Source organism: Mytilus trossulus, unplaced genomic scaffold, assembly GCF_036588685.1.
Source record: "Mytilus trossulus isolate FHL-02 unplaced genomic scaffold, PNRI_Mtr1.1.1.hap1 h1tg000234l__unscaffolded, whole genome shotgun sequence".
NCBI classification, from domain to species: Eukaryota; Metazoa; Mollusca; class Bivalvia; order Mytilida; family Mytilidae; genus Mytilus; species Mytilus trossulus.
This window is the reverse complement of record NW_026963315.1, coordinates 3,416,549-3,432,087: the sequence shown is the minus strand read 5'-3', so window position 1 is coordinate 3,432,087 and position 15,539 is coordinate 3,416,549. Positions and strand designations below refer to the sequence as shown.

General features: G+C 31.6%; 1 protein-coding gene across 3 annotated transcripts in view; it reads left to right on the top strand.

The window, feature by feature from the left end:
• LOC134701308 (uncharacterized) overlaps positions 1–11,889 on the top strand; it is a 43,728-nt gene extending 31,839 nt beyond the window's left edge. For all 3 annotated transcript variants that reach the window (XM_063562443.1, XM_063562442.1, XM_063562441.1), the window contains exons 3-4: positions 8,003–8,094; positions 10,701–11,889. In XM_063562443.1, coding sequence (XP_063418513.1) covers positions 8,003–8,094; positions 10,701–10,750 — 142 coding nt within the window. In that variant the 3' untranslated portion in view covers positions 10,751–11,889. The remainder of the gene's footprint in view (positions 1–8,002; positions 8,095–10,700) is intronic.
• Positions 11,890–15,539: the final 3,650 nt, after the last annotated feature.

Sequence of the window (15,539 nt, the reverse complement as noted above, 5' to 3'; positions counted from 1 at the left end):
TCCCTTTCTCTAATTTGAGAATGAAATCTATCTTATTCAATTACCACATGTTCTGCTGATTTCTGAAAACCGTAACAATTCTTCACGGTCAATTTATATCAAATTTACCTATTACTGTATGGACTGATATAATAGGTTTCTTTATAACTGCATTGCATAACTGTGAATTCGTTTGTGTCACGGGTTTATCGTGAAATAATACTCGACATTTGAATGATGATTTTTCACTGTTGAAGACCTTTTTTTAAATTGTTAACTACCATATTGTTTACTATAGACCTAAAAGCTGGATCTTGGCAATGTATTATACTAGAGTGTAACATACATACTGATTTCATTAAGATATCTCCGTCTTAAAAAAAATGTACGGTTATGGTTACATGATTATTGGTATCAGCCATCAAGAATCAATCTTTTAAACACGTTAAACAGTAATGAATATAAAACACAAAGTTATTCATGAGTTTTCCCTCTCGTCTGTTCATGCGAATCCTCCTTTGCGATATCAGTCGTACTATTGTCAGATTATGTTGAGTTTGGTTCTTTAACAGTTGTGAACTTTAATCAGAATGTTCTTATTAGTTCCATATTTTGACTTATTTTATAAATGTAATAAAAAATTGCTATCTCATTGACGTAAATCTGTAGAAATAAATTACTTTAGCTGTATTTGGCATAACATTTGGAATTTGCATGTCTTTAATGCACTTCAATTTCGTACTTGATTTTTACTTTTAACTTTTTTCTTACGAACGTCTTCACTGATGAGTCTTTTAATGAAAAACCACACATCTGGCATACGAAACTAAAACCCTTGTATCGATGGTGAGTTTTCATATCCTCATAAAAAGTAGACAGTTATTTGATTACAGATTTTTGCTCAATTTTTCTCTGGTACGTTTTGATTTCCTAGTCATCGAATTTTAAAAGGTTATTTTAGAGTGGTTACAGATAATCTTTTATAATTTGTATATTCAGAAACTTTTCAAATTGATTTTGTTCTCTAGTTAGCATACTCATTGTTAACTTGGTGCCGTGACATTTTATTTATTTATTTAACGGTTTAAAAAATACCATTTAATAGTATTCCATTTTGTTTTACTTCAAAAGAAAAAAAGATAAATCGTTTAACAGAACATGTTATGTACTCCCCCATATTTGTTTTATAAAATTTCTGTATTTAATTGAAAAGAAAATAACTGTTTCTGACATTTAATTAAATATTTTACATCAATATGATAATTGTTGATATGAGATTTAATTTAATTCACTTGTTATGTTTTGGGTCAATATTTATTAATCTTTTTCTATTTCCCCCCTTTGAACTTTGAGCATGTTCATAGAAATGTAACACAATGATGTGATATCTGGTAAGCACTTACTAGGATATTGTAAACGATTACCAATATTTTCATTTTTGTCAGTAGATCTCATTTTCGGAGTTTTGTTTTTAAACATAAACTAATGGCAATATGTCATAGCAAATACGAGTATACTGAATTACATTAGAAGATTAGAATTTCAACATACCATAGTACATGCTCTGCTTCCGTCTCTTATTGAATCCTTTATCTTATTGCTTACAAAGATACAATTAAAATTGAGAATGTAAATGGAGAATGTGCCAAAGAGACAACAACCCGACCATAGAAAAGCAGAAGGTCGCCGACAGGTCTTTAATGCAGAGAAAAATTCCTGCACCCGGAGGCGTCCTTCAGCTGGAACCTACACCAATATATATACTTGTTCAGTGATAATGAACGCCATACTAAACTTCAAACAACTACCTTAATAACTTGCAATTTGCAAAATCTTAAAACAGTGAGGCCTAACCGCGCATCATTTTGTTTTAATTCCTGTAACTTGTAACAAGTTTCATGGGTGGGAAAAACGTTGGTGGGAAAATCGAAACTAACATTGCCCCCCTCCCCCCACCCCAATATTATGAAACTAAACCAAATGAAGAAGATAATGTACCATTTTAGATTCAAATGTATTATGTGTATGGTTTTTTTTACATTTTATGGAAACGTTGTGATTTGTTGAAAAGCGAAACTTACGGCGAGAGGATATTTTTATTTTTCATTAGGTTCCAAGTATTAGATTACCAATATTTCGTTAGATTCTAAAAGTGCAATACCAGGATCACATTTTAATGTCCCTTGCAAAAACAGATTTTGTCACGTGCACAACTTGTCAACGTACAAAAATGTAAATGAATTTACAATTTATTTGTTAAAATTGGGAAATTTTTGAACGGTTGTTTATAAAAGTACAAAGAGTTGACGAGATATATTTTATTATGCATTTGCTGATTGCACCGTACAATACATGACAAACAAATCATAAAAAAATTTGTATTAACAAAGAATAACAATGATATAAGGCATTATGTGCCAATAGAGAAGTATTCCATTATTAATTACAAGTGCATTTTATTCATGGAATAATACATGGAAAATCTCTATTGAGACATAATTTACCGTTTTATTGCCGATTGAAATGTAAAGACACAACTAAGTCCCACAAACTGTTTAAGTTTTATCAATGCAACAATCTTTTCTCCACTGAAAATACCATAAAAAACAATGATAATACATAGAAAATAGAAATACAGCAAATAATACATTAAACATAGCAGGATTCTCTTTGGGGTTTTAAAAGCCTTGCATTTATATTTTATTTCGTATTCATTAAAAAAAAAAAATACCCATCGCTTGTAACACCGGCAGTTTTTTTAGTTTTACAGTTTCACATCATCAGCTTTAATTTCCATTTCCATTTCATCAATAACTGTCCATTAGCGCATCTTCTTGAAATATTTTTGTACATTAAATAAACCAAACTGGGTTCACTGAAGTGTGGTTGGGAATAAATTGACTCATTGAATACGTAGGGATTAATAGTTAATTCTGTGACGAAAAACATGTCATCATCAAATTTCGAACATATTTATTAAATAATGTGGAAATTAAGCTCAATATCTATTATTGGGGGATGAAACTTGTACATTTTGTTTTATTTATCACCGGATGTGATCTCTAGGGTACACTGACAGTAACAAGTCTCCTCCGTCATTGTCTTCATTTCGTTTTCATCACGGTCATTGTAACGTTTATTGATTGGGTATAGTTATCCATGTATGGTCACAAGGGCGTCAAAATCAAGCTTCTTCGTGAATGTGAGCATGATGTATGATGTGATTTGATGAATTGTAAACCTCGAATTGAGTTTTCAATCAAAAATGTTTATTTAGCTCACTAAGACGTGATGGAATTAGTTACTTGTCGGTTGTAATATTTGACATTAACAATTACTTTGGCATTTACATAAAATTCCGTCATATTTTAGATTGGAATTTAAGAGCATGTTAACTAAGCGAGTATTAATGATTTTTACAAAATATATTTGCGGTTGGTATGGTTGATTTAAAAGTCTTAAAAAAAGAAGAAAATGGGAAGGAATGAATATCGTTGGAGTTGATCGGCTGGCCTTATTCGTGGTTGTATAACCAGTCCGTTGATAGTGTTCGTTTTCTGGCTGAAGCAGTAACCAATAATAGAGAAATGTGACTAGATAAATAAAAAAAACCTTACCCGTTACGCGTTCAGATTTTGCAATATTTAACTCATTACTTGTTAAACTAAATGTGCAATTAACAAAGGTCGGTTAAGAAACTAAAAACAACTTGCTTAAATGAAATAAAATAACTGTTAACAGATTATTATACAAGTAACTAAACATAAGGCAATATGAACACAACAAAAGCAAGGATTGAACTCATGTGCTCCACCTGACAATCAGTCTAAGTAAGCAATATATCATCAGGAAATTACCATGCTTTCTAACATTATGCACTGATAAATATTTAAAAAACCCAGCTGAATATCTTTATTGGAAGCAATTATGGTATACTATTATCATTACGTCTATTGCAAGTAAACTCATCAAATATATCAGGACTTAATTTAGTATATACGCCAGACGCGCGTTTCGTCGACAAAAGCCTCATCAGTGACGCTCGAATCCAAATTGTTAAAAAGGCCAAAGTACGAAGTTGAAGAGCAATGAGGACCAAAATTCCTAAAAGTTTTGCCAAATACAGCACATATTCAAACAGAGGAATTCCACATTCACACTGGAATACCAATTGTATTTATTTCTTTTTCTCTGTCTGTGGTGTTGAGAACATATATTTGAAAACAACATGTAAAACATCAAAAATACCAAACTTTTGAGAAAATTCAAAACGGAAAGTCCGTTATTAGATGGCAAAATCAAAAGCTCAAACACATCAAAAGAAAGGATAACAATGAAAGTGTCTATTTATTATTTCTATCAGACTTCATAAAATTTCAAGCTTGATACACCTAATTAACTTTAACCCTATAATTTGTATCCGATTCATTATGTGACAAAAAAAAACCATTTGAACTACATGAATCAATTACTACGTACAGAAGCACTTAACTATATTGCTTAAGAGTTGGTAAGATAACATTTTTTTTTGGGAAACACATTGTGTGGTGCGCTTAGAATAAGAAAAAAAACCTAATCAAGTTTTTTTGTATATCATATCGTCCCATATCTCCCACACAACAAAACCTAGTTTGTTTGTTGTGAGATGCTGTTAGAATATATGTTTTTCTTATATGGTTTCTTGCCTCATCTCCCACATATCGAATAACTATTTTGTTTACTGTTACAATTTCTTACTATCATAAACGACATTAACTAAATAATCGTTTCATTACATTGTGTCAATCTCTATCGGAAAGTCATAAAATTGATCAGTTGGACGCCTTAATCTGATCATTTGTACGTTTTAAGTCATAAACTGATCACTGGGATGTTTTGTTATAATATTATCTTTATTGGCTTTATCCTTAGCAGCGCGCGATGATTGAGATTCTGAAAACAATCGCCTGTTAAATCATTTCAGAATCTCTTTATGAAATCTCTAGGGTAATATTAAGTTGTTGGAATGTTATACTTAGTTTTAATATGATAACAATAGGTTAAGAGCTTTATAATATGTTGACACCTGAAAAATTATTCAACAGCTTAAGTTCTTTAATTCATTTTTGTAATTGGAAATAAGTATTTGTTTCGGTTAAAGCACTGGCTTTATCATTTTGTATCACTTAATCGTTATACAGATGTGTGTTTTAACTAAGATATTTAAAAGTCAAAACAAAGCCCTCTTGACTTAAAACAGGGCTGTATTCAAAATATCGCTAGTCTGTAATAAAGCGGTTTTATATTAAAATTAACATAATTCAAAAAAAAAATGTGGCTAGTGCTTATGTCATCGATTCTGAGTTTGGGTAAAATTATGAACGTCTTTATAGTGTATCTAGTCGTGGTTCAAGTATCTTCTCTTAAATAACTAATCCTTAATTCCTGTTAAAATCTATATGTTTATGTTCAAATTTTCTAATACCAATAGACCACGTTTTCAATGTACTCAAGTAAAAGGTATAATTTTGAAGTTCAGAAATATTTAGAAATAATGCCCTTGAAAAAAGGCGTATTCATCATTCTACTACAGGGGTCTGATAAAATACTTTGTGACCCGGATTTGTTTTCTCACAATCGACTTTCGAAAAGCGGTATACTACTGTTGCTTTTGTTGTAAAGGACAGCCAAATACACTTGACGGCTTCATATATAATTTTTCAAAAATTTGTGTAAATTTGGCACTATTATTTCTAGAATGTTATATCTAATTTGATGCTAACGTTCAATATTATGATTGTTATCACCAATATTATTCATTTTTAGTAATGATAAGTTAGTATGATACTTGAATTCAACTCTTACTAGTTCACTTTCCACTAATATGTAGCATCCATTGTTTGGTTGTCGTTGATTGCTTTGGTATGTCATTTTTGAAAGGATTGACCAAAGTAGTAGATTAAGCAATGTGTTTTCATAATGACTTCCATAGTAGCTCTATATTGTTTCATTCTGTACATTGGAATTAAACCTATGTATTGATGTTCACTCCTAGACATCTCAACAAGTAGTTAATTATATTTGGATGCAAGAGAATGGGTTGCGTTTTTTCTGATATCTGTTATAGGAGTGTAATAACTATCTCTATGAAAGTAAATTCCCAGATAGTAGGTTCAATATGAGATATAATCAGACCACGAATTTATGCACCAATATAAAATGCAAACTTATGGACAAGTAAATTCTGTCACGTAATGGTCAAGTTATTTTTTTTTCTTTTTCAGTAAGTTTCATTTTTGCAAACTTGTTGGTTAGTTTAAATGAACAATGACATCAAAATCATTCATATTGTAAGAGAAAGGATAGTTTTACATAAGTTCTAAATTGAAGTAATTTATAAAGTTAGGAATATGACAGTTGTTGCACATTTGTTTGAAGTGTTTTATTATTTGATTTTGCCATTTGGTTATGGACTTTCCGTTTTCATTTTTTCTCGGAATTCAGCGTTTTTGTGGTGTTACTTTTTGTTATTTATAATTTATTTCTTTTGTGTGTTATGTTTTGATTTACATCGTTTGATAATCTACTTAGCATATTTTGTACATAACTGCTACATGTTATGAAAATCACATAAAAACAGAAGATAAAAACGGGTTGAATTATTCAGCTTCTATTTGAAAATTTTCATGTATTTATATTACACGGAGAAAAAAGAACATATATTTGAGGTTTTCGGAATGATTATTTATCAAAAGGTACATCTTTACAAATCTGCATATTATTTTCATATTCTATTTTTGATTGGAATTAATATGTAATAAAATTTGCTCATGCTGAGAATCTAATAGCAATATTGGTTATTAATATTTAATTGTTATAAATATTTCATGACGAAATGGCTGAATTATTCCAAAGGCTTGTCTCAATTTTCCAAATGAACTGTATCTCTTCGCCTTGCAATCGACTATTACTACAATAAATCTACAAGTTTTATTGCATGTGTGACTCATATATGATTCATTTTAAGTATGTATAAAAAAATTAAAAAAGGGGTATGATTGCCAACGAGACAACACTCCACAAGAGACTATATGACACATTTATCAACAGATATAGGTCACCGTACAGCCTTCAACAATGATCAATTTGGTTAGAAACATATTTTACTGAGTATAATTGCTTTCGAATGACAACATTTTTTTCAATTCCTAAATTAAAGACGGAATAAAAATAAAATATGTATCATAGAAATGCAACATGTCTTTCTCACCAATTAAACATTTATAGGAACAAGATCGGGAAAATAAAACCAAAAACGATGAATGTGGTCAGGTATTTTTTGAAATACTTTAAATAAAATTGAGAATGGAAATGGGGAATGTGTCAAAGAGACAACAACCCAACCAAATAAAAAACAACAGCAGAAGGTCACCAACACGTCTTCAATGTAGCGAGAAATTCCCGCACCCGGAGGCGTCCTTCAGCTGGCCCCTAAATAAATACTAGTATTTAACAGTCCAGTGATAATGAACGCCATACTAATTTCCAAATTGTACACAAACAACTAATATTAAAACAATACAAGACTAACAAAGGCCAGAGGCTCCTGACTTGGGACAGGCGCAAAAATGCGGCGGGGTTAAACATGTTTGTGAGATATCAACCCTCCCCCTATACCTCTAACCAATGTAGAAAAGTAAACGCATAACAATACGCACATTAAAATTCAGTTCAAGAGAAGTCCGAGTCTGATGTCAGAAGATTTAACCTGCTTTTGTAGACAATATAAAGGTAAAAATAAAGTAAAATCACTAAAATACTGAATAGGAGGAAAATTCAAAACGGAAAGTCCCTACTCAAATGGCAAAATCAAATCATAAAACACATCAAATGAATGGGCAACCACGGTCATATCCGGACTTGGTACAAGCATTTCCATATGTAGGAAAAGGTGGATTGAAGCTGGTTTGTATCGCCTAATACTTAGATAGATACAAGGAGATGTGGTATGACTATTTATTTAATTTTTATTATTTGTTTTCAGTGATTTAATGACAGTAGAAGATTTGGTACGACATATTATGCAAAGTGAAGTGTTAGCTGATGCCATAGTACGAAAATTTATTGATATCAATGGTATGTATTATAGAAAAAAAAATCATTCGTCTACATAAGACCCATCAGTGACGTTCAGATGAATAAAGTTATAAAGCCAAACAAGTACAAAGTTGAAGAGCAATGAGGACCCAAAATTAAAGGGAATCATACCAGTTACGGCTAAGGTAGTCTATGCTAGCTAGAATAAGAAAATCCTTTGTTTTTCGAACAATTCAAAGTTTTGTAAACAGTATTTTTATAAATGACAATATCATTGATATTGTTGTCAACACCGAAGTGCTGACTACTGGGCTGGTGATACCCTCGTCCACGAAACGTGCACCAGCAGTGACATCGCCCCAGCGGTGTTAATAGTTATCAAATAGTCAGACGAACTTTTGTCCCTGTATATTTGCAACGAATGGCACATACAGTGTGTTTTTAGCTGCACGTGACAATTAATTGTTTTCCTTAATAAATAGTGAAATAAATGAAAATACTGAACTCCGAGGAAAATTCAAAAAGGAAAGTCCCTAAGTAAAGCAAAATCAAAAGCTCAAACACATGAAAGAAATAGACAACGACTGTCATATTCCTGACTTGGTACAGGCATTATTTTATCTAGAAAATGGTAGATTAAACCTGCATAATTGTTAAGCTAGCTAAACCTCTCACTTGTATGACAGTCGCATCAAACTTTGATTACAAGTGCATGTCATGTTGATTGTGTAATTGGGGATTGCCAAAGTAGTGTATACGAAATAAGAATAATTTACACATCACTGCCATCAAATCTATGCACCTTCCATGAGATAAGATACTATTTTGTGTGTATGGTAGCAAAGAAGAATGCAATGCACACATCTTTTAATGCCTTAAGTGAAATTGAAGTAGGGAAATATACTTATCCCCCATTGATGGTAATATAGAAAGATCTGGTATGGTGCTGAAGATTATAATTGGTTAATATGTTATTAACCGTCATATTGAACTACTAGAATGAAATAAAAGTTATGAGCGTAAATATTTTACGGTAGGATTTACCTTTAGAAGGATCAGGTATGTTCTAAAGATTATAAATGGTTCAAAGGTAATAAAACCGTGCTATCAAACTACTATGATGAAATAAAAGTAATGAGCGTGAACATGTTACGATAGCATATAACTTTAGGAGGATTATATATGTTACGAAGATTATAAATGGTGCATAGGTTCTACACCGTCCTATTGAACTACTAAAATGAAATGAATTAATGAGCGTTAGTACTTTGTGGTAGGATTTAACTTATCAATATGCTTGCCCTATTAATTGAAACCGAATTAAACCATAATTACCTCTCAGAAAATGTAAAATTTTAATTACACGGAAGAAATGTTATGTTTTGTAAATTTTATTCATATTTCACTTTAAACAGAAACGATTCAGTTGTCAGTTTTTATCATCGATCAAACAGGTAACTAATTAACCTTACAATTGTGATTAAAATGTCGATACGAAAATAATATGGAAAGGAAATTACTGCTAACTCTGTATGTGATTGGAGATTAATAGCTCACGGACATGATTTATGGCGAATCAATGTCGCATGCAGTAGATTGCGGTGCGTTCTCCAATAAACAAATCACAGCGTTTTCAATTTGTTGGTTGACAAATGATTAAAACAGATAATTTAAAACAAATATTACTCAAAATTAACGTTAAGTATCAATATCGCTGGGGGGGAAAGGGTGAAAGAAAGGTTGTAGGTTTCAATTTTGTTCAACATCTAGCGATTCTTTTTGGTTTCAAATGATGAAATTAAAGCCTTGAAAATCTACTTTATGTAAAAAAATACATAAGGATGCTATCAAACTATGAGAGGGAAATACAAATGGAATTCCTATATAAAACATTGCAAACGCAACAATATGTTTTGACATCAAGTAGTAGTATTTATTTTATTTCCCGTCGCTTTTAATTTATAAGGCCAATTTTTACGAAACAATTTTTAATTTAAAGAATCTAAATAGGTATTAAATTTAATTGATTTTTCAAAAAGTTACTCTTAGATCATATCCGTTTCGCTACCTTTCTTAAACGACAGATTAGCACAGCCCCCATCTTACATGTCTAATGAAGGTTCGTCTGAGTGTTGTGGTTTCCTCAAGGTGTTACTGGAATATTTAGAAAAAAAACAATGATACGTGTCTCGAAAAAACAGCTGGCCGTAAATGCTATTTTTCTGTTGTTTATTTCAATATATATCTACTTAAATTGGCACCAACTGTGACATGCTAGTATACCATTCCTAAGTAGTATATATTATCTTGACCAGGGAAATACAGGATGTACTCAAAAATTTATCATGTTAAAATAAAACTCCATGTACATATCTAGTAGTGTCAAAGGTAAACTCACAAAAATACTGAACTCCGAAGAAAATACAAAAAAGAAAAGTCTCTAATAAAATGGCTTAAATCGGAAGCTCTAGCACATCAAACATTCAAATGGATAACAATTGTCATAATCTTGACTTTGGTACCGACCTTTCAATTGTAAAAAAATGTGGATAAGATATGTTAAACCTGATTAATAGCTACATGTATCTAAACCTCACACCTTTTTTTTTAGTTAGTTAACTCACCATTATAATTTATATTTTTAGATGACGGGTCAGTCAGTTATCAAGAACTCTTACGGAAGCTTATGCGGTAGTGTAAAAATGAAACGAATCTGGAAAAGAAATTCCGGATTTAACATATCTTCATTTGAATCACCATTAACAGTTTTATAGCCCTGGTTGGCAGCATATATCTCCTGAAATTATATTTATTTGCTTCAAATTTTCTGAATAGACTGACATAATTTGACTATCATGCATTTATGTTTTGTTACTAATTAAAATTGTGTTTGAAACCATTACGATAATGTTTGAATTCATATTATATATTTACATTTGAGAAAGCCATAAGAAATTGTATTTGTTATGCCCAGATGCAATGAGTATTCAACTGTTAGTATGGTTTTTTTTTCTGTATATTATAATTGAATATACTTATTCTTTGCATATTTTAAAAAAAAATCATTTCGTTAGATGTTCGGACACAGAGGTAAAATCTTTTATGAATATGTTAATCTCACGACATATGCAATAACAATTTGGAAAAAAAGTTAACACACTTTCCATTCTCAATTTTACATAAACTGACATAACACATATTAAGTAATTAAAAAATATTATCAAATTTCCAAAATATACATTTATATCTGTTAATACATTAGAAACAGTCCTTAAAATAAAATCACTGTCCAAAATTAGATTTTGCTAATTCAGTAACTTGTTAAAGCGTTGGTGTTTACAAACATAATATTCCCACGTGTACGAGTTTATGGGAGTATGTTAAAACTTCTCAGTAAAAATTGATGTTATTGAAATTTTATAATTGTCATATTAAAAATCTTCATTTAGAATGATATGAACAATAAAAATGTAATTCAGTTTTACAATTTAATAACTGAGAAGCAACAAAACAAATATGTATAAAATCAATATTTAAGTTTCGTATCATTAATTTATTAACTGATTTGTTGATTATAGCCATTTATTTTCGACCTAAGTAATATTTCTCAAAGTTTAGGAATGAATTTATCGCAAAAGAACTTTGTTGTTTTCGTTTGCAAAATATGAAGGTTTGGCAATTAAACACATCACAGAGATGAATCTTTGTTTCGGACAACAATTGTCATTTCATTTAAATTTTGCTTTACTCATTTTGTACAATTTTCAGTATTTATGTTTCATTAACTTTTCGCTCATCTCTGTACAATGTTTTTCATTAAAGTTAGTATAAAACTCCGGAAACCAGTGACTTTCTTTTATTATATCATGGTGATGTCGATTAATAGTTGGTGTTAAAACGCCATCTTAACCCTCTTAGTCATATCGTGATTGGTGACTAGTTTTATTTGTAGAGGGATTCGAAGTACCAGGAGAGAGCAACTGACTTTATGTAGGAACTAGCTATCGTACAAAATTTAGATCGGTGAGGGGTTCGAACACTGTTGAACTTCCAATATTAGTATTGACACGCTCGTGATACTATTGTAAAACTGGTCACTGGCCAATCGACAACGAAGGCTTCATTTTGTATTCATGTTAGAAGCTAAAAATTGAGAAAGGAAATGAGGAATGTGTCAAAGCAACAGCAACCCGACCATAGAGCAGACTACAGCCGAAGGCCACCAATGGGTCTTGAATGTAGTTGTTATTGAATATATGATCAATTAATGGTATTAATGTTTTACACTCTCTTGCATAGAGACACAAATTAAATAGCTTCTATTCATCTACAAGTGGCAGTATAAAGTCTTCATATTATCATTGTCAGTATCAACGTAGCCATGCAAACCATCACGACAATAGTAACTTCCTGGACGTTCACCATAACAGCCGGGGGTTGCATTATCGTTGAATATTTTGCTAAGATTAAAAACGTCTTACTATGACAGGTGACTGAACATGAAAGATGACTCAATATAAAAGATTTCCAAACATAAAATATGACTCAACATGAAAGGTGGTTCAGCTTGAAAGGCTGTAAACGTAAAAGGTGGCTAATCATTAAAGGTGGCCAAACGCCAAAGATGTTTATACAAGACAGTTGCTTATAATCATGAATGGTTTCTTAACATGAGAGTTGACTAAACATAAAATAATGGCTGAAAATGAAATGTGGTCAAACCTCAAAGATAACTTAACGTGAACCTTGGGAACACATGGAAGGTTGCTGACCATGTCATTGATCTGGCAAAACATGAAACTGTGCTAACACAAAACCTGACTAAAATGAAAGATAGTAACGCATGCAAGTTTGTAAGAAATCAAACATAACTAATCATGAAAAGTATTTTAACATGGAAAATATATACATGCTATACATATGAAAAGTGGCTAAACATGAAACTTGACTTTCCATGAAAGGTTTTCTATATGAAATGTGCATAACATGATAGGTTGCTTACCATGCTTATGATACATGGCTTCATAAAAGGTAATTAAAATGTTTTACGACATTTGTACATGGTTACGATATCAAACCTATCAAACCTAATTGTATAATGTATCCAGTATTTTAAATACTGTTGCGTCTGATCCTTTTTTCGGGATGAATGCAAGTTCGAGAACGGTAAATAGACCAAGCTTGATTTGTTGTTACATCTTATAAAGTTAATCCTCATTATTTTTGCAAAGAACTCCACTCAAAATAAAAGCTGATGCTAGAGACAGTCTCAATCCTGAAGTGAGGTGAGATTGGTTTTTTTTTACTTCGTGTTGATCGCCTTTTAGATGAAGGACAAATACATAATTTGTTCCTTTGCAGTTTTGTTATTTCTCTTTCGGACAAAACAGTTAAAATTGAAAATGGAAATGGGGAACGTGTCAAATAAACAACAATCCGACCATGAGGCAGAAAACAGCCGAAGGCCATCAATGATACTTCAATACAGCGACAAAATATACGGAGTCGTGTTTTAGCTGGCCCCTTAGCAAAATTGTTTACAAGTTCTGTGATAATTGAATATTCATTAATTTTATTGCACTTGCTTTATACGTAGATGACATGAAATGGAAAAATGCTACTTTAATAAAGTTCGCAATTATAGAGCGTTATCCATTTTATAACTAAAAGTCTTTCCTTTCCAATTCCATATTTTAATCAAAAGTGCATACTTATAGATGTATATAAGTTAAAACGTTTAAAGCCGTCGCATTTGTTTGCACCTCTCATGGGTTATGAATCTGATAGTCAGTACTGTAGTTGTCGTTGTTGATGTGGTTCATAAGTGTTTCTCGTTTCTCGTTTTTTTTTATAGATTAAGGTGGTAGACCTTGGTTCAGGGAGATAACTCTTTAAATCAGTTATGTGTTTGTAAAAGTCAAGTTTCATTAACGTATTTTAAGAATTTACCTGAAACAGATTGAAAATAATCTATGTAACATAGAAGCTTAGAATATATTTATGAAAATGGTTGACACAAACGTACTGATGATTTTAAGAGTTATTTCCCTTAACCTAGGTCTACCTCCTTAAATGATGGCCTCTAATAGCTTTCTGGTCGGTGTGAGCCAAAGCTCCGTGTTGAAGACCGATTTTTACCTTTAATGCATGATTTATCTCGTATGGAATTTACTGACCACATATATATCGTACTAGGAAACAAACACACCATGTAACTAAAAGTTCACACTTTCCCTTTTAAGTTCAAATAAAGTAAAATATAACTACAATTATAAAATTGAGAAAGGAAATGGGGAATGTGTCAAGCGACAACAACCCGACCATAGATCAGACAACAGCCGAAAGCCACCAATGGGTCTTCAATGTAGCGAAAGACTCCCGCATTCGTAGGCGTCCTTCAGTTGGCCTTTTGAAAAATATGTATACTACATGCATGTTTTACTGTGATAATGGACGTCATTCTAAACACCGAATTAAACACAAGAAACTTAAAAAATCATACAAGACTAACAAAGGCAAGAGGCTCCTGACTTGAGTCAGCCGCAAAATGCGGTGGGGTTAACCATGTTTATGAGATCCCGACCTTCCCCTTTTACCTCTATCCAATGTAGAAAAGTAAACGCATAACAATACGCACATTAAAATTCAGTTCAAGAGAAGTCCGAGTCCGGTGTCAGAATATGTGACAAAAGAAAATAAATAAAATGACAATAATACATAAATAACAACAGACTACTAGCAATTAACTAACCTGTCAGCTCCAGACCTCAATTAAACTGATTGAAAGAGTGTCTGCATCATATGGCTATCAGGCACAATCCCTCCCGTTAGGGGTTTAGTATCATAATATCATAAAATATATGAGAAGAACATAACCCGTGTCATGCTAACAACTGATCTTTAATCTTCTTTTTTATATAAGTTCCGATGCAATGACCCTATAAGTGAATCAATATTAAAGCCAAAATATGCAATCTTTAATGATCTGACAACAGTATACAAAGAAAAATGCTAATATAAAACAATGGTATACAAATGAAAATAATGATATAAAACAATGCATGCGTTTTCGTCGCATCTCTCAACCATCTAGATCAGAATAGTCACAAGCGGATAAAAACAACGAGACACACGGATGTATTAATACCTACATTTGTACATTTAGCCACGATAAGAGTCACACGACAAAAAATAGAGAAACAGTACACAGACAAGTACATGTAAGTGATAAACTGCACAGCAAATAAATGAAAAACAACATCATCTCGTAGAATTTGTAGACCATCCTGTATTAGTTGTGAGATCGACACTGAATATTTATCTATTTCAAGGCTTGGTACCTTCCGATGTACCTTTTGAGAACAGAACGAATCTTTCTTTGGTAAAAAAAACTCGGATAATCATTTGTTTTACTCATGAGTCTGCAAGCTGAAATATTTTAGCTATTGTATATGAGTTTTAATTCATGTCGTAAGTCTCAGACT